Source organism: Rattus norvegicus, chromosome 6, assembly GCF_021556685.1.
Source record: "Rattus norvegicus strain SHRSP/BbbUtx chromosome 6, alternate assembly SHRSP_T2T, whole genome shotgun sequence".
In the NCBI taxonomy this organism is placed as follows: Eukaryota; Metazoa; Chordata; class Mammalia; order Rodentia; family Muridae; genus Rattus; species Rattus norvegicus.
In genome coordinates this window covers 133,644,936-133,667,142 of record NC_141539.1, presented here as the reverse complement: position 1 = coordinate 133,667,142, position 22,207 = coordinate 133,644,936, and the positions used below count along the sequence as shown (strand labels likewise).

The following is a 22,207-nucleotide window of genomic DNA, read 5'->3' as shown; positions in this document are numbered from 1 at the left end:
AGTTCAATTCCCAGCAACCACGTGGTGGCCCACAACCATCTGTAATGGGATCTGATGCCCTCTTCTGGTGTGTCTGAGGACAACAACCCTGTGTTCATATACATAAAATAAGTAAATAAATCTTTTAAAAGAAATGCTTAATCCTAAGGCTGCCAAATAAGAACTAGACATTGTGGAAAGCTTGGTAGAAATCACTTCATCATTGTAAATAGTTTCACTGTATTAAGAGTTAAAATCTTTCCTATGTATGTGAGTACACTGTAGCTGTCTTCAGACACACCAGAAGAGGGCATCAGATCTCATTACAGATGGCTGTGAGCCACCATGTGGTTGCTGGGAATTGAACTCAGGACCTCTGGAAGAACAGTTGGGGCTCTTAACCACTGAGCCATCTCTCCAGCCCCAAAATCTTTCCTTCTGATTTAGACAAAAGGGGGGAAATGTTGCACTTTATTTGATTGCACTGTGAACCCTGAGGTTGTGTTTACTGAAGGAAAGAAACTGTTTCTAGTTGTGGTCTCAGCCCTAACACACACCTTTAATCCAAGGCAGGATTAGAGTCAAACAGAGATCAAGAATCGGAGCAAGAATCAGTTGACAGCGAGTGAACGCAGAGGAAGAATCACAGAGTTAGAGGAAGTCAGAGGGACAGACAGAGTGATGCACAGGAAGTAGAAGGGAGGGACATTGCCTCTGAGGGTTTCTTGAGATGGTGTGGAGAGGGAGAGCATCCTTTGGGATGTTGGCTGAGCAGGAAGGTCAGCTGAATGCTTCCTCCACTTCTCTGAGCTGTTGAGCTTTTGCCCCAGAGTCTGGCTCCCGAGTCTTTATAATATAAAATCGAACGATTGAGATTTTGTTTTAAAAAAAAAATCACTTGTGATGTTTGGCAAGGTGCCTACCCCTGGGGTGCACTGATGACAGCTTCCGTGATTTATTGCTAGGAACACCCTGGAAAATGACAGTGTGAACCATACATATCCCAGCGAATACTCAGCATGGCGTTACTGTCAGGAGCTGTGACTCAGGACACATGATTATACACTGTGCACTTACACATCAGCTCATACCAGCATTACCTCAGACTGTGAGATGCGTGTGTTACCACGGTGCTTGGCCATACGGTGCTTCAGCTCCTCTATAACCTTCGGGGACCATTGCGCCGCGTGTGCTAAGACGTGCTTTTTGGAGACACCAGAGATACACATGTATATCTGCAAAGCACCCAAACCTTCTTTGTCCTTCAACAGGGTCTCACTCTGTAGCTCATGCTGGCCTCACCCTTGCAAGTCTGCCTCAGCCTCCTGAGCCCAGGTATGTCGAACTGTGTCTGGACACCTCGGCCCTTTTGGCCTCAAAAGTTTTCTCCTGTATGAATTGAGGACACCACCTGGTTGCTTTCCTCTGGGTGGGTGGTGTCTGAAGGGAAGTGTGTGTTTTCTAACCCTTGACCTGGGCGGGAGGAAGCAGCAGGTGGTGCCTAGAGGGCAGAACAGGAACCAAGACAGAGGCTTCAAGATCACTGAGGTCAACATAAGGCAAGTGCTTTGACCTTGGCAGCTCTCCAGGTCAAAAGTTGGGGGTTGGGTCCAGTTACAGGTCTGTCTACCTTCATCCTTACTTGTTTTCTCATCTGGCCTCAGTTCCCTCATTTGGCGACTGGTGGGATGGCAGCTGAGGGCTGGTTTGTTCGTTCAATTGTTTGATGTCGCAGCTATGGGCTCTGCCTCTGTGGCCCAGGCCCCCATATGCTACAGTGAGGCCAGTGTGTGGTTGAGTTCTGCCCCGTTGAACTGTGGAGACATCTGCTGTGCCCACCCAACTCCAGAAGCCGCTGGCTGTCCAAGCCCTCCTCCCCCGCTCTAGGTGGGACTGAGAGTGGTCCATGCTGCTAGGCTTCCGGAAGAAGACTCTCTCTGTCTCATGTCTGCCTGTGGTGGCCTTGTCTGCTGTGCTAGGCACGGCTATAAAGAGATTTTCAGGGAAAACCAGAAGCAAGGGGAGAGCAGATGAGACCTCTTCTGTCACCCGTCACAGACCCAAGTCCTCTCCTGAAGAATGTCTGAGGCTCCTTTTCATCTGCTGACCCCCCCTAAACACCAATGTCCTTCCTTTTCTCTGCCTGTTGAACTTCTACTTGTCCTACAAGGTCTAGTGCAGAAGCTGCTCCAAGACCAATCTGTGCCATGGCACAGATCACCCTGAATCGTTTCTCTACCTCCAGCCCTCACGGTTGATTCTTCTGCTCTTTTATTGTGTCTTTATGTCCCTCTACCGCGAGTGCCTGAAAGGGACACACAGGGGAAGACTGCTGGGGACCTGCCTGTTCCAAGCTCTAGATACCTCTCTTCCCAGCTCCTCATCCCCCAACATTTCCTCTTACTCCTCTGTGGGGACCGGGACTCCAGGATCAGAAAGCCCAAACACCCAGGAGTATAGAGCCCAGGGTGAACTGTGCTCCGTGGTGAGGCAAGCCAGGCGCGGAGACAGGTGTGCACCGGAGCGCGCCGCCTACAAGTGGCAGCGGGCGTTGCCACACAGCCAGGAATCCAAGGATCCTGTGGGTCTCCTGCGGCCCCTGCAGGGCTGGCAGGGTGCGGGCGTGTCTGCACCTCTCAGACTACTTGGGTTCCAGGGGACCACCGCGACCCGCCCCCAGGTCCGCCCACAAGGCGCCTTAGCCTCAGCCCCGCCCCTCGCCCCCGCCCCGGTCCCTAGGTCCCCGCCCGCAACACCTGGGTATCCTGCGACAGGTGCACACTGCGAAGCAGAGAGCTCGCTAGAGCTCCAACGTCCCCATCATGGGTAACAGCGCAGCCCGCAGCGACTTCGAGTGGGTCTACAGCGACCAGCCGCACACCCAGAGGCGCAAAGAGATGCTCGGTGAGCGCGCGCGAACCTAGCTGGGTCCCGGTGGCTACAAGGGGATGAATAGAATATAGGGGCGGGTGCGCGCGGGGGTCAGAGGTGGGGTGGTAGTGGGCCAGCGCGCGCCGCGGGTTCTTTGCCTGCAGCTAGTAGGCGCCTGCTGTGTGCAGACTCTTGCTTCGGAGCCAAGCCAACTCACAGCAAATACCTGTGCTCTGGCTACACCTGCCCAGGAAGCTGGGGACAGCTTTTTCCTTGAGGACGCGGGAGACCACGAAGATACCACTGAGGAATCTTGACTTTCCTGAAGTGGACCTCTCCGAGGTCCCAGGGTGGGCACTATCATGTGGATACCCGCTGCGCGCTGGAGTCTTGGGCACCATGGGTGGAGGAGGGTGCTACCTTCCTCCGATATTTCCAAATCTCTGTGCTTGGTCGTCTCTCGCAGCGTTTCCTTCTCCCTCCCCATCTCTTTGGCACCGGAGCATCTGTTAACTCTTGTGTTTCATCAGATCAGCAGTGCTGTTTCCTGGGGGGGGGGGGGGGTTAACTCAAATAAGTTTAAGTTGCATTTATTCAACGGCCAACTTCCGTTTTCGTTGCTGGTGGTATCCGGGGCTGGTGTCTCCCGGTCTCCAGGTGTCTTGAAGCGACGGATCTTTTTCTTGATGTTTTCTTTTTTCTTTTTCTTCTCTCTCTCTCTCTCTCTCTCTCTCTCTCTCTCTCTCTCTCTCTCTCTCTCTCTCCCTCCCTCCCTCCCTCCCTCCCTCCCCCTCTCTCTCGCTCTTTCTTTCTTTCTTTCTTTCTTTCTTTCTCTCTTTCTCTCTTTCTCTCTTTCTCTCTTTCTCTCTTTCCTCTTCCTGACAGCCTCTAAACTGTGCAAGCTTCCCTCTGACTTTAAACGTCTTTCAAATTCAGGGTGCATCTGGGCTGAGGGCTCGGGACATGGAAACTGCCCTGTGGGTTTGTTTTTTTGTAGTTGTCTCCCACATGTCTAGGTTATCCATCCTCCCTACTCTTGTGAACTTACTGGGCACAGCGAAAGGGACCTCGGTTCCTCCTCCTTTGCCACAGGAGTAGGTCAGGTGGCTCTGCTGAAATGCCTGAGGATGTTGAGGCAGAAGCAGGGGCCTCCTCGGCTTCTCCCCTGCCTCCTCGGCTTCCCTTCCTGAATTCTCTGGGCACCTGGCATTAGTAGAGACCTGTGGACAGGGACAGGTGCTCATGGGATCCGACTGACCGCGCCTGCGCACATGCACGCACACACACACACACACACACACACACACACACACACACACACGCATGCACGCACGCACGCACACAGTTCTGCAAAGTGTTGTGGTCACAGTGCCTGGTAAGGCAGTGAGAGGAGGATGTAGGCTTCCTCAGGGATGGGAGCTGGTAAGGTATCTGCCCCCTATCTGCACAAGTGGGTTTCCAATTTGTGGTCCTCTGTTCTCTGCACGGCAGAGCCAGCTCTCTCCAGTTCCTGTTGGCTTCAGAGTTGTTATAGATGAGCTTGATATCTGGGTCCTTCTGCCTCTGCCTTCCTACTTAGGGTATTACAGACACCGGGCCTCGCTTCCACCATCTGTGGTGTCAGGGAATCAACCCTGGGCTTTGCACACACTGAGCAGCATTCTGCCCGTGGAGCCCCACCCCAGCCCCAAAGATCTCTTTCTAACCGAGAAACCGTGAGCCTTAGAACACACCCAGACTTCCTAGAAGATTGGTATGGGGAAAGTGGCAGGGCTGGAGTTGTGTGAGGCCGAAGTCCCAGGCACAGCAAGAGAGCTGTCTTCTCTAGGGAGCTCTGTTCATGCCCCTGCTGTAGGGCCTCTGGCTTCCTGATAACCTGTCTGGTTAGTACTGGTGACTCTGGATGTGTGTTCTATCACCTGCTTGAGCTCTGGTCTTTCCTGATTCACCGGGCATGGCTCAGCGCCCCCTCCTCCAGGAAGCCCCCACCCACCCCACTGGCTGCTCTGATGGCCCTGGCCAAGCAGGTGGTCACCCTGGGCTCAGCACCCCCAGCTCCAACTGCCCAAGCTTTGGTCTCTGTGGCAGAAATTCTGTGGCTGGCAGAAAGGCTGTTCTCAGAGTCAGGATGAATCATGTCGACATGAGGAAGTTGCAGCTTGGGCAAGAGGAAAGAAAAGCCATCAGAGAACCTTCCTTACGAAACTGCTGTTCAGACTTGGGAGGTGATGTGTGAAGCATACTGGCCAGGATCCCTACAAATGTTCACAGTAGCTGTTACTGTTAGCCTCCTGCAAGCAGGGCTAGACTCACAGAGGATGGGACAGGTGTCATGCTGTCCCTGGTTTCAGCAGCCTTGGGGGAAATCTAGAACATTCTTGTTCTTTCTGTTTCTGGAGGAGAAGCCATTTGCCCTGTGTTAGATAACCAAGAGGTCACTGAGGCCTGGGTTGCTCGGGTCTGGATGCATGGCCCAATGCTGTCTGTCTACACCAAGCTGACAGGTGTTCGGTCACTGATTCTCCCAAACAGGTCCCAGGAAGTCATTGCTAAGCGTCGGCCCCAGTGTTCTGCGATAAGACCGAAGTCCACCTCCTGTTGTGGCCTAAGGCGAGGCCATGCTCTCCTGGTACAGTGCCCTAAGAAAATAGGGTTCCATGGCAGCATTTAAGAACATGGTTTCTGGGACAAGGTAGCCAGGAAGCCGATCTTTTACACACCAGGCCAGGCCTAGGAACACAAACTTGGGTTTGTTTCTTTGAAGATAGCTTTGTAATTTTGTTTGCTTTAAAAAAAAAAATGAACAAGGTACACACACACACACACACACACACACACACACACACACACACACACGCAGGAAACCAGGAAATAAAAGCCCAGTTATTGGATTGTTTGCTTAGGAAAAGCCAGGCTACAACTACTCTCTACGGCAATGGCCTTTGAAAGATCAGAAAACCTAAATGCCGCCGGAGAGTCTAGGGTACAGAGCGAGCTGCCAGGGGAAGGTGAGGTTCTGGTCACCCAGCCACAGACACACAGACTCCAGGGTGGCTGGCAGGAAGCCTGCCTCTTGCTGGGATCTGCAGGGGTCTGGTTGAGCCATGCAGGGGTATGGCCTTCCCTGCCAGGTCCAGCCCTGTGGCTGCCTCTACTACTATGGTCTCCCTGGGAGCCTGGTGTTTTGTGCCCCAGGTATAGGACCATGGTTTTGTGGTCAGGGGTGGTTCTGGGCTGAGGCCTACAGTGCTGTGCTATGCAGGGATGGGAAAACGGGGGTGTATGGTACAGGCTTCCGGCAGGTCGGGAGGCCCACTGTTCCCTGCTATACCCTCCATTGCTGGGATCTAGCCTAGTCTCTGGCCTGTTAGGGGGCACCCAGATGCTGACCCTCTAAAGTCTTCTCTGCATTTGCTTTCTCCCCAATCTGGGAGGCCCAGGCGTCTTCCTGGCCTTTGTAAGCATTGTTCCATGCTGCGATGATTATTTATTTTGTGTGGTTCTAGAGAAGGAAACCAGGACCTGGCACCTGCTAGGCCGACGCCATGACCCTCCCACGCCCAGCTAGATTTTTTTTTTTAACCTCTTCGTTAACTGACTCTGTGTGTGCTCTGCAGAGTCTTAGCTTCTTCGCACAGGAACATGGTGGCGACACATGTACACGTGTGTACACAAATGCACACTCACATTTGCACACGTGCATACTGCCATGCGGTAAATGTGAAATCGCCGGATCTCCGGGAAAGCACCCAAACCCCTGAGTTGTGGCACTTGCTGATTTCACTGTTTTCATCATGGCTCGTTCCCACATTCCTCGGTACACCCCTGCAGTAGAGCTAGGGTAGATCCCCACTCTGGTTCCTGTGCTCAGAAGCCCTGGGCGCCAACCCTGCCCTCCCCTGTCACCTTCCTCTCCCTTGCTCTTCTTTAGGATGCCACACCCTCAACCTTTGTCCCCAGGTGGAATTCTGTATGACGTCCTTACTCAGTGCTGGGGAGAGCTCGATTGTGTCTGATGCCCAGTAGCTCTGGGGATTGAGAGAAACCAGAATCAGTGGACCCTCCAAACACCTTTGCCATCCCTAGCTGAAGGCCGCCAGGATCAGCCCAGGTGCCAGATGTGTGCTCTGGTGAGGGTTGCTTCCTTATTCTTGTCATGTCTTTATGCAGCTGAAAGGCGAGGGAACACTCTGGTCTACTGTCTGAGGGAACACTCTGGTCTACTGTCTGAGGGAGCACTCTGGTCTACTGTCTGAGGGAGCACTCTGGTCTATTGTCTGAGGGAGCACTCTGGTCTATTGTCTGAGGGAGCACTCTGGTCTATTGTCTGAGGGAGCACTCTGGTCTACTGTCTGAGGGAACACTCTGGTCTACTGTCTGAGGGAACACTCTGGTCTACTGTCTGAGGGAACACTCTGGTCTACTGTCTGAGGGAGCACTCTGGTCTACTGTCTGAGGGAGCACTCTGGTCTACTGTCTGAGGGAGCACTCTGGTCTACTGTCTGAGGGAGCACTCTGGTCTGTTGTCTGAGGGAGCACTCTGGTCTACTGTCTGAGGGAGCACTCTGGTCTATTGTCTGAGGGAGCACTCTGAACCACTGTCTGAGGGAACACTCTGGTCTACTGTCTGAGGGAGCACTCTGGTCTACTGTCTGAGGGAGCACTCTGGTCTACGGTCTGAGGGAGCACTCTGGTCTACTGTCTGAGGGAGCACTCTGGTCTACTGTCTGAGGGAACACTCTGGTCTGTTGTCTGAGGGAGCACTCTGGTCTACTGTCTGAGGGAGCACTCTGGTCTATTGTCTGAGGGAACACTCTGGTCTATTGTCTGAGGGAACACTCTGGTCTGTTGTCTGAGGGAACACTCTGGGTCTACTGTCTGAGGGAGCACTCTGGTCTACTGTCTGAGGGAACACTCTGGTCTACTGTCTGAGGGAGCACTCTGGTCTACTGTCTGAGGGAGCACTCTGGTCTACTGTCTGAGGGAACACTCTGGTCTACTGTCTGAGGGAACACTCTGGTCTGTTGTCTGAGGGAGCACTCTGGTCTATTGCCTGAGGGAGCACTCTGGTCTATTGTCTGAGGGAACACTCTGGTCTACTGTCTGAGGGAACACTCTGGTCTACTGTCTGAGGGAACACTCTGGTCTACTGTCTGAGGGAGCACTCTGGTCTATTGTCTGAGGGAGCATTCTGGTCTACTGTCTGAGGGAACACTCTGGTCTATTGTCTGAGGGAACACTCTGGTCTACTGTCTGAGGGAGCACTCTGGTCTACTGTCTGAGGGAACACTCTGGTCTGTTGTCTGAGGGAGCACTCTGGTCTATTGTCTGAGGGAGCACTCTGGTCTATTGTCTGAGGGAGCACTCTGGTCTACTGTCTGAGGGAACACTCTGGTCTACTGTCTGAGGGAACACTCTGGTCTACTGTCTGAGGGAGCACTCTGGTCTACTGTCTGAGGGAGCACTCTGGTCTGTTGTCTGAGGGAGCACTCTGGTCTGTTGTCTGAGGGAACACTCTGGTCTGTTGTTTGAGGGAGCACTCTGGTCTATTGTCTGAGGGAACACTCTGGTCTACTGTCTGAGGGAGCACTCTGGTCTACTGTCTGAGGGAACACTCTGGTCTACTGTCTGAGGGAGCACTCTGGTCTACTGTCTGAGGGAGCACTCTGGTCTACTGTCTGAGGGAACACTCTGGTCTGTTGTCTGAGGGAGCACTCTGGTCTACTGTCTGAGGGAGCACTCTGGTCTACTGTCTGAGGGAGCACTCTGGTCTATTGTCTGAGGGAACACTCTGGTCTGTTGTCTGAGGGAGCACTCTGGTCTATTGTCTGAGGGAGCACTCTGGTCTACTGTCTGAGGGAGCACTCTGGTCTACTGTCTGAGGGAGCACTCTGGTCTACTGTCTGAGGGAACACTCTGGTCTACTGTCTGAGGGAGCACTCTGGTCTATTGTCTGAGGGAACACTCTGGTCTATTGTCTGAGGGAACACTCTGGTCTGTTGTCTGAGGGAGCACTCTGGTCTATTGTCTGAGGGAGCACTCTGGTCTATTGTCTGAGGGAGCACTCTGGTCTACTGTCTGAGGGAACACTCTGGTCTACTGTCTGAGGGAACACTCTGGTCTACTGTCTGAGGGAGCACTCTGGTCTACTGTCTGAGGGAGCACTCTGGTCTACTGTCTGAGGGAGCACTCTGGTCTGTTGTCTGAGGGAGCACTCTGGTCTACTGTCTGAGGGAGCACTCTGGTCTATTGTCTGAGGGAACACTCTGGTCTGTTGTCTGAGGGAGCACTCTGGTCTATTGTCTGAGGGAACACTCTGGTCTACTGTCTGAGGGAGCACTCTGGTCTACTGTCTGAGGGAACACTCTGGTCTACTGTCTGAGGGAGCACTCTGGTCTACTGTCTGAGGGAGCACTCTGGTCTACTGTCTGAGGGAGCACTCTGGTCTACTGTCTGAGGGAGCACTCTGGTCTACTGTCTGAGGGAGCACTCTGGTCTACTGTCTGAGGGAGCACTCTGGTCTATTGTCTGAGGGAACACTCTGGTCTGTTGTCTGAGGGAGCACTCTGGTCTATTGTCTGAGGGAGCACTCTGGTCTACTGTCTGAGGGAGCACTCTGGTCTACTGTCTGAGGAAGAACTCTGAGCCACTGTCTGAGGGAACACTCTGGTCTACTGTCTGAGGGAGCACTCTGGTCTGTTGTCTGAGGGAGCACTCTGGTCTACTGTCTGAGGGAGCACTCTGGTCTGTTGTCTGAGGGCGCACTCTGGTCTACTGTCTGAGGGAGCACTCTGGTCTACTGTCTGAGGGAGCACTCTGGTCTACTGTCTGAGGGAGCACTCTGGTCTACTGTCTGAGGGAGCACTCTGGTCTATTGTCTGAGGGAACACTCTGGTCTACTGTCTGAGGAAGAACTCTGAACCACTGTCTAAGGGAGCATTCTGGTCTACTGTCTGAGGGAGCACTCTGGTCTATTGTCTGAGGGAGCACTCTAAACCACTGTCTGAGGGAGCATTCTGGTCTACTGTCTGAGGGGGCACTCCGGTCTATTGTCTGAGGGAGCATTCTGGTCTACTGTCTGAGGGAGCACTCTGGTCTATTGTCTGAGGGAGCACTCTGAACCACTGTCTGAGGGAGCATTCTGGTCTACTGTCTGAGGGGGCACTCCGGTCTATTGTCTGAGGGAGCACTCTGGTCTACTGTCTGAGGGAGCACTGTCTAAGGGCACTGATCTCATCACAGGGGTTCCATCTTGTGACTTAATCACCTGAGGCACCACTTTCTAACCCATCATGTGAGGATCTGAGTTTAGGCTGCCTGAGTTCTGTCACATGTTAGCATGGCACATGTTCTGGGACACTGCACTTCTTTCATTTTTAGCAGCCTTATGGCTGTATACTAGTATATCATGCACATCCTTCCTTGTTAGGCCACCCTCCATGCTCTTTAGTCTGTGCTGTGACCCAGTTTGAAAATACAGCCATCACCCAGAACACTTTCTAGGGCCTGAGGCCATTCCCACCCCAACTATCCTGGCATCTTCAGTGGGTAAATTTCAGTTTAAGGGTCCAGCACAGCATTCGGCCCTCTCACAATGCCTTAGCCAGGACACTATGTGCCCTGTATGAGCCTCACATGCCTGTCCCGAATTCTAAGAGGGACCCATTCCCCTCTCATCAGCTGGAGATCCTCAGAGACCTGGATCTGAACCCACCACAGGATAAAAAGCAAGTCTAACAATGTCGGGTGAGGAGGCAGCTAGGAGACTCAGAGGCTCTTTGAACCAATGGTTTTCGTTTGTTTGTTTGTTTGTTTTGTGCTGTACTGGATCTTCCAAGGGCCTCCCACATGCTGGGTCAGGGGCAGGCTTGCCTATGGCTCAGAGCTGGGCTGGGAAAGATCAAAGCAGTGCGAGACATTCTCGAAGTCTGTTGCAGAGCTGGGAGGAAGCTGTCTAGGAAGACTTTGGGGTGCCTGGATGACGACAGGCTGGTCTGTGGTCCCATCATCAGCTCTGGAGGGGGAGGGGCTAGTGGGGTGGTGCTTGTTTGAGCACTTTGGCCTACTGCCACCGGGTGGCATCGTCATCACCAGGCAGTTCGGTGGAGGGAGCTAGGCAGGCTCGACTGCTGGAGGCTCCTGTGACACAGGAGGCAAACTGGCTGCCATGTAGACAGACTGGTCTTGTGTATTAATCAGCCTCCCTGGGAAAGAGGTGGGGGAATCCTGCCCTGGATGGGGTTGATCCAGGCTGGGAGGGGCAAGGCATGGAGGTTCCAGAGTGGAAATGATGAGAGACCTTACTGGAAGGACAATACTGCAGATCAAAGAGAGGGAGAGGATCTCTATCTCCGTGTGACAAGGGAGGAGTGGCAGAGTGACTTGCAGCTGCCAGTCGCTCTCTGGTGCTCTCTTGGCTCTTGACTCTGTCCCTGATGACAAAGTTGACGAACCAGGAAAATTTCCTGGGAAAAAAACAAAAACATAAACAAAACCCAAGGCTCCTCAGAGGTACAGGTTAAGAGTGTCTTTTGGGTGGGGTCCTCGCCTCAGGCTGCAGGTCCTTAAGAACAGACGCACTAACATGTAAGGGGCAGTCAGGCCTCTCGGATCCAGTGGCCACATGCCCTCAAGGAACATGCCACCTGCACGTGTCCCTAGCTCTGTGGGCTGTCGAAGTGGAGCCTGAGAAAGCAGCCTGAAAGAGAGACACCAGTGGGAGTCTGAGGCTGCTTGGCTGCAGGCTATTAGAGATGGCTATCTGGGCTGGGCTCCAGAGTGTCTAGCAGAGGCCATCGTAGGGTATCCAGGCTAGAGGCTGGATACTGCCCACGTCCATGGAGAGAAGACTTAAGTGGTATGCCTACTGGGCAAAGGGCTTACCAGTAGCGTGGGGCACCAGAAGCAGCTTGGTGAATCAGGGTGGTCTGGGGAGGGGGTAGACTGTCTCTCCTATGCAGTATACTTCTTCTCTATGGGAGGTCCAGTGGAGGATCCGAGGCTAAGAAGGGGCAGCTAGACCTCAAGGGCACAGTCGAGTCTTTGGGGATAGGAAGAGGGACACAGGACTTCTTGCAGTGGTCTGGGCAGAGGGGAGGGAAGGGTCATTAAGCAAGCACCCCACGGTCTGAAACCTCCATCCAAGTCACTGTAGCTAGGCTGTGTTCTCAGGTGTGTACCACACATGCTGGCCTATATCTGAGCTAAAGCCTAGACTCAGCCGCCCTGAAGTCCACCTCATTGAGGCTCACTTGACACAGGTGTGGCTAGACCCGCCCTCTCGTGCTGATGTTTGACTCCCTTCCAAGAGGAAGCAAGGGCAGCTGCCTTATGGAGGCCTTCAGCTGAACCAGTGGGTTCCTGGGCAGGAGCAGAGAGGCCCGCTGCACCTGAGGGAGGCTGTAGGGTGAGGCAGGTAAACACGGGGGACTGGGAACAGCTGGCATGCACTGACTGAGACATTTTGCATGTGATTTTCCTGGCGGGGACAGAACCTTCCTGCAGATGTCCTCACCCTCCCTGTCATGAAAACATGCCACCTTCCCCGTGGTCCTGTGCTCCCCCCCATGAGTAGCACCCCTTTTCCTGCAACACTGAGGCACTCCCTGGTGGTATCCTGATCCTGGACCTTCACCTGCTCCCCAGCCCCAATTCTCCAAGTAGCAGCAGGTACATCAGTCCCCTGAGTGAAAGGCCAGAGTGGCTCACACATTCATCTCTCCTGGGTGCCTGCTGTCCTTGCCCAGCCCAGTGGATGTTGCTGGGGGTGTGCCCTGCTGGCTTATCCATCGTGCCAGGACTGGTAGACAACAGGGCCCTCAGAGGCCAGGTCGAGTTTGGCTGGCCTCTGTCCCACGGCTGGGAGGAGGAGGAGGAGGAGTTCCAGAATGGAGTCACCAGTTGTGGGTGTGTGGCACTTTACAGTATTCTTTGCCCTGGACCTTAGTGTTCTGGCCCTGCCTTACTGGGCGGAAACCTTCATCAGCAGAGCAGCAATCCTGCAAGCCCATGGGGGAGCAGATTCCCTGCTCTCTCCTAGCTTCTGGAGTCACCTGCCTTCTTCACAGGACTTCCTCTGTGTTTCAAGACAGGTGGCCCCACCCCTCATGCCCCATTCAGTCCCGTGGCTCCCAGCTTTGCTCTTTCGTGCCCGGGGAACCTGGCAATGACTTTGATGATGCACGCATGTCTTCTTGACCTTTCACCGAAGGTGGTCACAGGCTGTGGGGTTAGCATGTGGGCATCGTAGGGGGGTGTCTTGTTCTGCCCGTGACTGGTGCTAAATGTTCCCCTCCATTTGAAAACAGGCAACATGGGCAGCCTGGGGCAGCTTGGTTTCCTAGAACCCAGGTTCTTCAGATACCTGAGGGCCATTAAGCAACTATGGGCAAAGTTGAAAGGGAAACTGGTGAGTCACACCCATGCTCCATCAGGAGCCTCTCCAAGCAGACCCTGGCAGCCCGCCTCAGCTTGGCCCTGAACTCTCTTAGGCAGCCTACAAAGCCTTGTCTTAGGATCCTGCCGATTGCTCAGATGAGGTGCTCAGAAGCTAGGGGTTTTTGTATGCTTGTTTTGTTTTTATGAGACAGGGTTGCCCTGTGTAGCCCTGGCTGTCCTGAAACTCACTCTGTAGACCAGGCTGGCCTGGAACTCACAGAGATCCACTTGCTTCTGCCTTCCGAGTGCTGGGTTTAAAGGAGTGTGCCCTCACTGCCTGGCCAGACTTTTTTTTTTCTTGTGATAAAACATATACACAATTTACCTATTTGTTTGCTTGCTTGCCTATCTATATATTTATGTATCTATATATCTATGTATGTATCTATATATCTATGTATCTACGTATCTATATATCTAAGTATCTATGTATCTATATATCTATGTATCTATATATCTATGTATCTATATATCTATAAAGCTATGTATCTATGTATCTATATATCTATGTATCTATGTATCTATATATCTATGTATCTATATATCTATGTATCTATATATCTATGTATCTATGTATCTATATATCTATATATCTATATATCTATGTATATATGTATCTATATATCTATGTATCTATGTATCTATATATCTATGTATCTATATATCTATGTATCTATATATCTATGTATCTATATATCTATGTATCTATGTGTCTATGTATCTATATATCTATGTACCTATATATCTATGTATCTATGTATCTATATGTCTATGTATCTATGTATCTATATATCTATGTATCTATCTGCTTGCTTGCTTATTTATTTGTTTATTTATTTACACACACACACACACACACACACACACACTCTCACAGGCTCACGCAGCAGGCTGCCTCAAACTCACTATGTAACTGAGATCAGTCCACCTCCACGCCCACGTGCTGGGATTACGGGTGTCTGCCAGCACTCTCTGTCCATGCAGCGCTGGGGTAATCCAAGGCGTTGTGTACAGAAGGCAACTGGACTGCTCCCTGACTGTAGGAGTGCTGGCTGGAGGCATTAGTCACAGCCACACGTTCCGTAGCTCTCATCACTTTGCACGCAGCCCCGCCAGTTCCAGTGAAGGCCATAGTCCTTGGGAGATACTGTCTACAGGTCGTTCCAGGGCAAGGCACATCGAGGCCACTGTCTGCTCACAGGGTGGTGGAGCTGCTGAGCACTGCTGTTGGTTAACTGAGGTACTCTAGGGTAAGATCCTGCTAGACTGGTTTTCCCATCTGCAGGACAGTGAGGACCCCATCTCTGGGATGTCTGTTCTCATCCAGGGAGCCAGGGGACAGAGCAGGCCTGGCTCCATCTGGTCCATCTATCTCGGAATGTAGCCATCAATCATTCTGGATTTCTGATAGCGCTGTTCATGGATGCTCTCTGACGGCCCTCCTGTAGGATAGCCCCAGTGGTCTCTAGAAGGCACAGCTATCTTACCCACTACCCTTTAGTATTCAGGCACCAAAATCTAGACCTGTTACTCTTCTATTTTTCCTTTTTGGTCCTTCTTGGCTTGGCTAACTTCTGCGTGAGCCATTTGTTCCTTTTCTAGAATACAAAATCCAAAAATGCACAAACCATACAAGGACGGACGCTTGCTGCTGTGTAGAGAGGTGACGTTTCGTTAGCTTTTCTGCAGTGCTTATTTGTCTTAGAGGCTGCCTCCCAAGTCATGCCTGTCCACCCCAAGTGCCTGAGAAATCTGGGAGTGACCGATCCACATCCTCCTTCTCTGGCCATGTCGCAGCTCCTAGTCGCACATGACGTGGGTGTGTTCACAGGAACGCGAGGCTCTACGGTTACTTTGGTTTTGACATGTTATCTCCATGTGACCTGTTGTGGTGCCTGCACTTTACTTCAGCGGGTGGCAAATTTCTCCGGCCCTGGGACGTCTCCCTAACCTTATCCTGAAGGTGGTCAGAGGCAGGGCCTTTGCACCCCACAGTCTAGACTGCAACTCTTCCCAGACATAAATTATAGCGATGACATGCCTCTCTAAGGCCCGTGAAGGTATGGATTGGACTGCTGTATATTTTCAGGGACTGCTGGGGGCTGAAGATGGGAGTTGGTAGGAGAACAGGGTTCAATAAACGCGGAATCACTCATAACTCTTGTCTTCCCTATAGCCAAGTACCCATCCATCAAGGCCCTGATGCGGCCAGACCCCAACATCAAGTGGACCGTGCTGGGAATGGTACTGGTGCAGGTGCTGGCCTGCTGGCTGGTACGGGGGCTCTCTTGGCGATGGTTGCTGTTTTGGGCCTATGCCTTTGGCGGCTGCATCAACCACTCACTGACACTGGCCATCCATGACATCTCGCACAACACTGCCTTTGGCACACGCTGTGCCTCCCGCAACCGCTGGTTTGCCGTCTTTGCTAATCTGCCCATTGGCCTACCTTACGCCACGTCCTTCAAAAAGTACCACGTGGACCACCATCGTTACCTGGGCGGAGACGGGCTGGATGTGGATATCCCCACAGACTTCGAGGGCTGGTTCTTCTGCACACCGGCCCGCAAGCTGCTTTGGCTGGTGCTTCAACCCTTCTTCTACTCACTCAGGCCACTCTATGTGAACCCCAAGGCGGTGACGCGTATGGAGATCCTCAATGCCCTGGTGCAGTTGGCATTTAATGTCACCATCTTTGCCCTCTGGGGGATCAAAGCCATAGTCTACCTTCTAGCCAGCTCTCTCCTGGGCCTGGGCCTGCACCCTATCTCTGGCCACTTCGTGGCAGAGCATTATATGTTCCTGAAGGGCCACGAGACGTACTCCTACTATGGGCCTCTCAACTGGATTACCTTCAATGTTGGCTACCACGTGGAACACCACGACTTCCCCAGCATCCCCGGTTGCTACCTGCCACTGGTAAGTGCTCAGCCTGCGCTGAGCTTGCATGGGAGGAGCGGGGAATGATGGGAAGGGCTCTGGCTATTCCCTGGCTGCCTTGTCCTTTGTGTGTTGGTAAGGGGATGGTCCCTGGCAGCAGGAAAGTCTATACCACAGAAGCCAGTGCCTGCAGATGGAGGAGGCAGAGCCGAGAAGGCTGTTTTCCAAGGGTGCAGGTTAGCAACTTAGGTTAGTAGACTGCAGGAACCCTGCTGATGGGCTCCGGTCAAGTGCTTGTCCCATATCAGCCTCCATTTCTGTAACAGTGGACACTGTGAGATGTGCCCTGCTTCTTATCTCCTGCTCATTGGTGCTCATTTCTTATCATAGCCTTGTTACAGTAGAGGCAAACTGTCCCGGCCTGGAGCTGGCTAGGCATTACAGGTGTGGATCTTGTCCTTGCATCCTATGGGGACTGGCTGTAGCGACAGGGAGGGGAAGCTAAGAAAGGAAGGGAGGGTGAGCTAGAGGGACAGGGGGACAGGTCTTGAATGACAGGTGTGGAGGGGCAGCAGTGGGGGAAGGGACTCCTGTCTGAATGTTTGTGCATGCTTTCCTTGGGTGCTCACGGGTGTGTGTGTGTGTGTGTGTGTGTGTGTGTGTGTGTGTGTGTATGTGTGTGTGTGTGTGTGTGTGTTTGTGCGCGCGCGCTCGCGCATGTGCCACAGACCACTCAGACGGAGGACACCATGGGAGAAGCAGGGCTCTGGTTCTCAGGAAGGCACGGGTTCGGTGCAATGACAGACACAACACACTCAGGGTTGTTTCAATCTGCTGCGATTTTACTGAAATCTGCTTTGTGGTTATATATACAATGCTTGAAAAGGAACTAACTTTTTGGCCCCTTGCCAGGGTACACTCAAACAATAACCAAGAAAAAGTTAAACAGTTTTCATGAAGTTCAGAACAGAAAGCAAGACAGGAAATAAATTTTCCTGAGAATCAGACTGGTACCAGACAGTGGTCATAAACCTCATTTACCTCAATCTCTAAATATCATCTCTCGGATAACAACAGGGCAGACAGCTGTAAGGAGTCTTTAGTCTTTTACTCTCTCTTAGCCAAAATTCATGTAACTGTCTTTTTAAAGATAGGATAGATCCTTTTGATAATAGGCAAGCATGGGGACATGATCTGGCCAAGCGTTCTATAAAATTTAAAGAATAATATAATACTCTCTTTCCATCAATATTAACCCATCTGTCACCTTCTTCATCACATGTCCCTGTGTAGGGCAATGGCTCTGCAGTGGTCCTGTATCTGCTCGTGCTGTTTTTACCTGAAGGAGGGGCCCACCACCTTCCTCTGATTAAATGATGTTTTCTTCCATGTAACTACTTGATAGGAATTCCTAAATGTTTGTTTTTTTTTATAATTGACGGGACTTTCCCCTCTAATAGCTAGCGCCTTAATTCTTTCACTATCTAGAGGGTCTGGATTATCCACAGTTAATTCTTCCTGTTATAAATTATTGATCACATCTCTTAGAGTTTCATTCTGATTCTGCTTAATTTTCGCTAGTGCTTTCAAAAGAGGCATGGTCCTCAAAGACCAAATCAGGTCTCCATGTTCCTGTTAGTAGAGAAAGAAAGAAAAGAGCAAAATGCCACTCCCGATCATACCTATTCGAATATCAGCTAGGCAGAAAGGGGAGGAGGAAGTGGCCAAGTGTCTCCAGGAGACCAAGTTCCAAGGAACATGCATCTCTGGCCTGCTGACCACGATTGTTTCACGTCAGACAGGCGCCACTGGAGCTGGCGCAGCATATGTGTGTTTATGTTTCTCCAGTGTATGTACATCCATGGGCTGGACGCCTTTGGATTGTCCCAGTGATGTGCTCATGCGACCCATGAAGCTGTCTGTCCCCTCCACAACTGTCACACTCAAATATACATTTGAGATGAGGGTAGAGGTTAAGAGGAGGGGACAGCACATCTCAGAAGCCAAGCTTGAGTCTTGACTAGGGCCACCTCTGACGGTAGCCGCCTTTATGGACTACTTGCTGTGGGTGGGAGAGAAGGCTGTCTGCTGGGCCCATTTTAGACACAGCAATGGCTTCCCTAGGAAGGTGGGAAGTCAATCTCCACAGCACCGAGGGAGTTTGGTTACAGGTGCTGTGGCCACAGCACTCCCTGCAGGATGAGGGAGACATGGCTTATCAGGTCAGGGTAAAGGCTTGGGATGAAGAGTGATTGGTGAGGAAACTGAGTGCTGAGGCTGGCAGAGCATAGGATACTGGGGTGAGGGCTGAGGGTCTGACCCAAGGCCTGAAGGATGCAAGTCTCAGAACTCTGCAGGATCGCAGTGGACCCACCCCAACTGTGTGTGTGTGTGTGTGTGTGTGTGTGTGTATGTGTGGTGTGTGTGTGTATGTGTGGTGTGTGTGTGTGTGTGGTGTGTGTATGGGTGTATGTGTGTGTGGTGTGTGTATGTGTGGTGTGTGTGTATGTGTGTGGTGTATGTGTGGTGTGTGTGTGTGTGGTGCGTGTATGTGTGTGTGTATGTATGTGTGTGGTGTGTGTATGTGTGTGTGTGGTGTGTGTATGTGTGTGTGGTGTGTGTATGTGTGTGTGTGGTGTGTGTGTGTGTGTGTGTGTGTGTGTGTGTGTCAGCCGAGGTGCAGTCTTGACGCCAGCCCCTTTCCACAGGTACGGATGATTGCACCCGAATACTACGACCATCTGCCGCAGCACCACTCCTGGGTGAAAGTGCTCTGGGACTTCGTGTTTGAGGACTCTCTGGGACCCTACTCCAGGGTTAAGCGCAAGTGCAAGCTGGCGAAGGACCAGCTGTGAGCCCCGCTGGCCAGTAGTCCAGATCCAGCAGCCACAGGCTCCTGCCCACGTGGCCAGGGCCACATCCACTCCTGCAGTCTAAGCTGGTTCTGGCTCTGTTGGGCCCAGCAAGTAGATCCAGGTTGGAGTGACCAGGTTTACCTGATCTTTCTGGGTCTTAGCTATGACTGGCCAGGATACTCTGTGCAGGCAGTCCCATGGCTTCTCTTTTTCTATGCCCCACATTAAATGTAATACATCTTTATAGTCTATGTATTCTCCTTCTTTTGGGCAGGATGGAGTCTTGGCCTGAACCCAGGCTCCCAGAGAATGAGACCTGAATCCAAATAGGTGGAGACCAGCACCTGTTAGCCCTATGCCTGAGTCTCACTCCCTTAGGCTCTAGAAGGCCTGAGGCATCCTCTAGGTGTGGGCTGCAGAAGGTCCCTCCCTCCAAGCCATGGAACAGTTCCACTTTAGGTCCTCTGATCTGTGAAACCCAGAGCTTGGCTAGGGTCAGGTTGGCAGCACAGATCTATATCCCTGGACAGGATGAATTAGGTTGCAAGCAGTGTGTATATCCCTAGAAAGGGTCAGTTCAGTCTGGCAGCATTGAGCTCATTTATCTGGTCAGGGTCAGGTCACACAGACGGCTATAGGGTTCATCTCTCCTCATCCAAGTCAGATGGTTGGCTGGGCAGTGTCTGTGTGAGTTGGGGGAAGGCGAGGCACTAATGCTGTTGTGATGGCATAGTTGTGATTAAAGAGGCAGCCTTGGTGAGTGACCTGGTCCTAAGGGGCTGGACCATGGTGGGTTCTGATATCCAGAGCAGGTAGCAGCAGTGTGTGACACAAGTGTGGGCCCAGCCTTACAGCTCCCGCTATAGCCTGAGCTCGAGGGGGTGGACTTGACCAAGGACACCATCACAAAGGAGGCCAGGGAGGTGTGCTACAGCCATTGCCTCATGCCTGGGAGTGGCCTCCCTCTGTGGTTCCAGGCAGGGACAGGTGTCCACGAATAGTGATTGTTGAGGTGACCTAGAAGGCCTGGTCTAAGAACTTTTGAGATAGGAGGACTTTGAGCCAGGGCAGGGGGCCCCGCCCTGTGCACACTAGGGCCTGAGGGGAATCCCAGTGGGGCCACCCCACTCCCCTGGATGTGCCTCACCTCACCCAGGCTGACCAGCCCACTTCCTGTGGACAGTGCTATAGGCGGTGTTGAGACCTCCCTTAAGTCAGAGGCTGCCCTGGGGCGAAGCCGTAGCTCCACAGGTGCTGTAAATGGCAGAGCTGAGACATTTCGACCGGTGCTGTGAGGGCTGCTGCAGCGCTCCTCTCAAGGGTGTGGCGTGTGTGGCCTTGGCCGCCCCCCCTAAGCTGCTCAGTGTTTTCTCTCATGCCGCTGGGCTGCAGGATGATTGGTGCCCAGTGAGATGAAATGTGCTGAGGCCCTCACCCCATCCTCTCCTCTCCAGCCCCAGCACCGAGCAGGCATTTGGCTCTATGGTTGTGGTGGCCATGGGAGGTTACAAGGTCCCCATGGCTGGTCTCCTGGCCATACTGACACCAAGAGCCAGAGGCTCCCTGTAGCCACAGTGGAGATGGTGTGCAGGGGCCCTCCCTAGATGGCCATGGATTGTTTCTGGCAATGTCACAGGAATCAGGAGTCTGTCACCTCACTGAGCCCCAGGCCCACCTTTGGCACCCGGCACATTGAATATGGAGCCCTTGTACATCCAGGGAGTGTGCTGCGCTCAGCCTACGCACCCGAAAGCCTGGGCTGTGTGCAGGACCTGAGGCTCAGCTCCACCAGCAGGAGGTGCCTGGTACCCTGTCCACTCCTGAGGCTCTTCTGATGGACCCAGCTGCTCTCTGGGGTCCCCTCTTTATCCTGTTGTTCTTGCATGCTTGGGCCTGTGCATTCCCTGTTAGGGGCTTTCCACTAGGGCAGCCAAGAGCCGGCGCGTGAGAGAGAGAGCCGGAGCCCGAGTGTGGACAGTGAACAGTTTATTCTGTGGACATAACACGCACTGCGTGGACAAACTGGGACACTGTGGCTGCTGGAGCTGTGCTGCATCCTGACAGCTCTGTGGCACGGAAAGGTCACGCTGCACCCAGCTGCTCCCTGCCAGCTGAGGTGCCAACAGTGTCACCTAGGAGAAAACTTGGAAGCCATCTAATAAAGCAGGTGATTTGGGGGTGTTCTCTATAAACCAAAGGAATGTACACTTAAATAAGCAAATATAAAATACAAAAAAGAATAGACCCGGTGTTCTGTGTCAGATACACTAAAAAATCCAGGAGTTGAAGTTTGTTTCCTCATTTTAATATTGTATCACAGGTTGAGACTTAAGTATATCCCAGCTTCCGCAGGCTCGATGTTCGCTGGGGCTAGCACAGCTCCTCAAGATCCTCCAGGGCTGGCGCCATCTTATGTGGTGCTGATCCCACTTAGTTCCTGCCTGATGGCTGAGGGCAGGACAGGAGAGCGGTCTCAGTGGGGGCAGGGAAGGACCCTGCTCAGGCTGCCACAGGCACACATGGGCTAGAGGCCCACTAGCATGGCAGTTTTGATACAGACCTTTGGGGAGGCAACCCAGCCCTCATGGGCTTAGCCAAAGATTACACCTCACCTCAGAGCTGTGTTGGGGGCTTGTGGAAGGGACGCAGAGTTTTCCTAGAGTCTGACAGGTGGGCACCCACATCTGCTCAGAGGTGTACGTGATACAGCAGGAGTCTGGCTGCAGACTATGCTAGTGCCATGGCCTGGCCTCTCTCCTCCGGGACAGGTTCTGCTCTGGATGCTTGAGCATCTGTTAAGCCTTCCCAAATGCCTCTCTCCCTTCTTCTGAACCACCCCCATCTGTGCTCACCATCTTTAGCTCCACACACTCCACCTTTCCTCTACAGACCTCTCATACCCTCACAGTGGACAGACATGGCTGGAGCCAACAGTCAGAGAAGGGCCACCAATAAATAATGAGATCTTGCAGGCCAGGACCTTCCCAATGCTTCCTGCAGGCCTCATGGCCTGGGCCTAACATGGCAATAGCAGGACTGGAGCAGTGACAGGACAACAGTGACGTCTGTGCTCTTGCCTCCCTGAAGAGGGACAGTACTGGTCACCTTACCACTCTGTCTCTTCCCAAGCAGCTCTCTTGAAGATAGCCTGGCTATGCTGTTTCCTATCCTGATATTTCCCCAAG

The 22,207-nt window shown here is 52.5% G+C and overlaps 2 protein-coding genes across 44 annotated transcripts in view; one reads left to right on the top strand and one right to left on the bottom strand.

The window, feature by feature from the left end:
* Positions 1-1,383: 1,383 nt before the first annotated feature.
* Degs2 (delta(4)-desaturase, sphingolipid 2) lies at positions 1,384-19,271 on the top strand. Of its 3 annotated transcripts, XM_087553503.1 has the most exons (4): positions 1,384-1,538; positions 2,719-2,883; positions 15,464-16,206; positions 18,876-19,271. In XM_087553503.1, exons 2-4 carry the CDS (start codon positions 2,802-2,804, stop codon positions 19,020-19,022), a joined length of 972 nt encoding a protein of 323 aa, XP_087409629.1. In that variant the 5' UTR covers positions 1,384-1,538; positions 2,719-2,801; the 3' UTR covers positions 19,023-19,271.
* Positions 19,272-20,991: 1,720 nt separating this feature from the next.
* Positions 20,992-22,207, bottom strand: part of Evl (Enah/Vasp-like) — a 120,216-nt gene continuing 119,000 nt past the window's right edge. For 38 of the 41 annotated variants that reach the window (XR_015622165.1, XR_015622160.1, XR_015622159.1 and 35 more), the window contains one exon: positions 20,992-21,470. Coding sequence is in view for 29 of the 41 variants with exons in the window: in XM_087554822.1 (XP_087410948.1) it covers positions 21,433-21,470 (38 nt within the window). In the remaining 12 variants the exon portion in view is untranslated. The remainder of the gene's footprint in view (positions 21,471-22,207) is intronic. The other 3 variants (NM_001414900.1, NM_024147.3, XR_015622168.1) reach the window with 2 other exon arrangements.

Coding starts and splice junctions, on each gene's coding strand:
- Degs2 (XM_087553503.1), top strand. CDS start 2,802: ATGGGTAACAGCGCAGCCCGCAGCGACTTCGAGTGGGTCTACAGCGAC. Junction 2,884..15,463: donor GAGGCGCAAAGAGATGCTCG/GTGAGCGCGCGC, acceptor TCTTCCCTATAG/CCAAGTACCCATCCATCAAG. Junction 16,207..18,875: donor CCGGTTGCTACCTGCCACTG/GTAAGTGCTCAG, acceptor CCCTTTCCACAG/GTACGGATGATTGCACCCGA.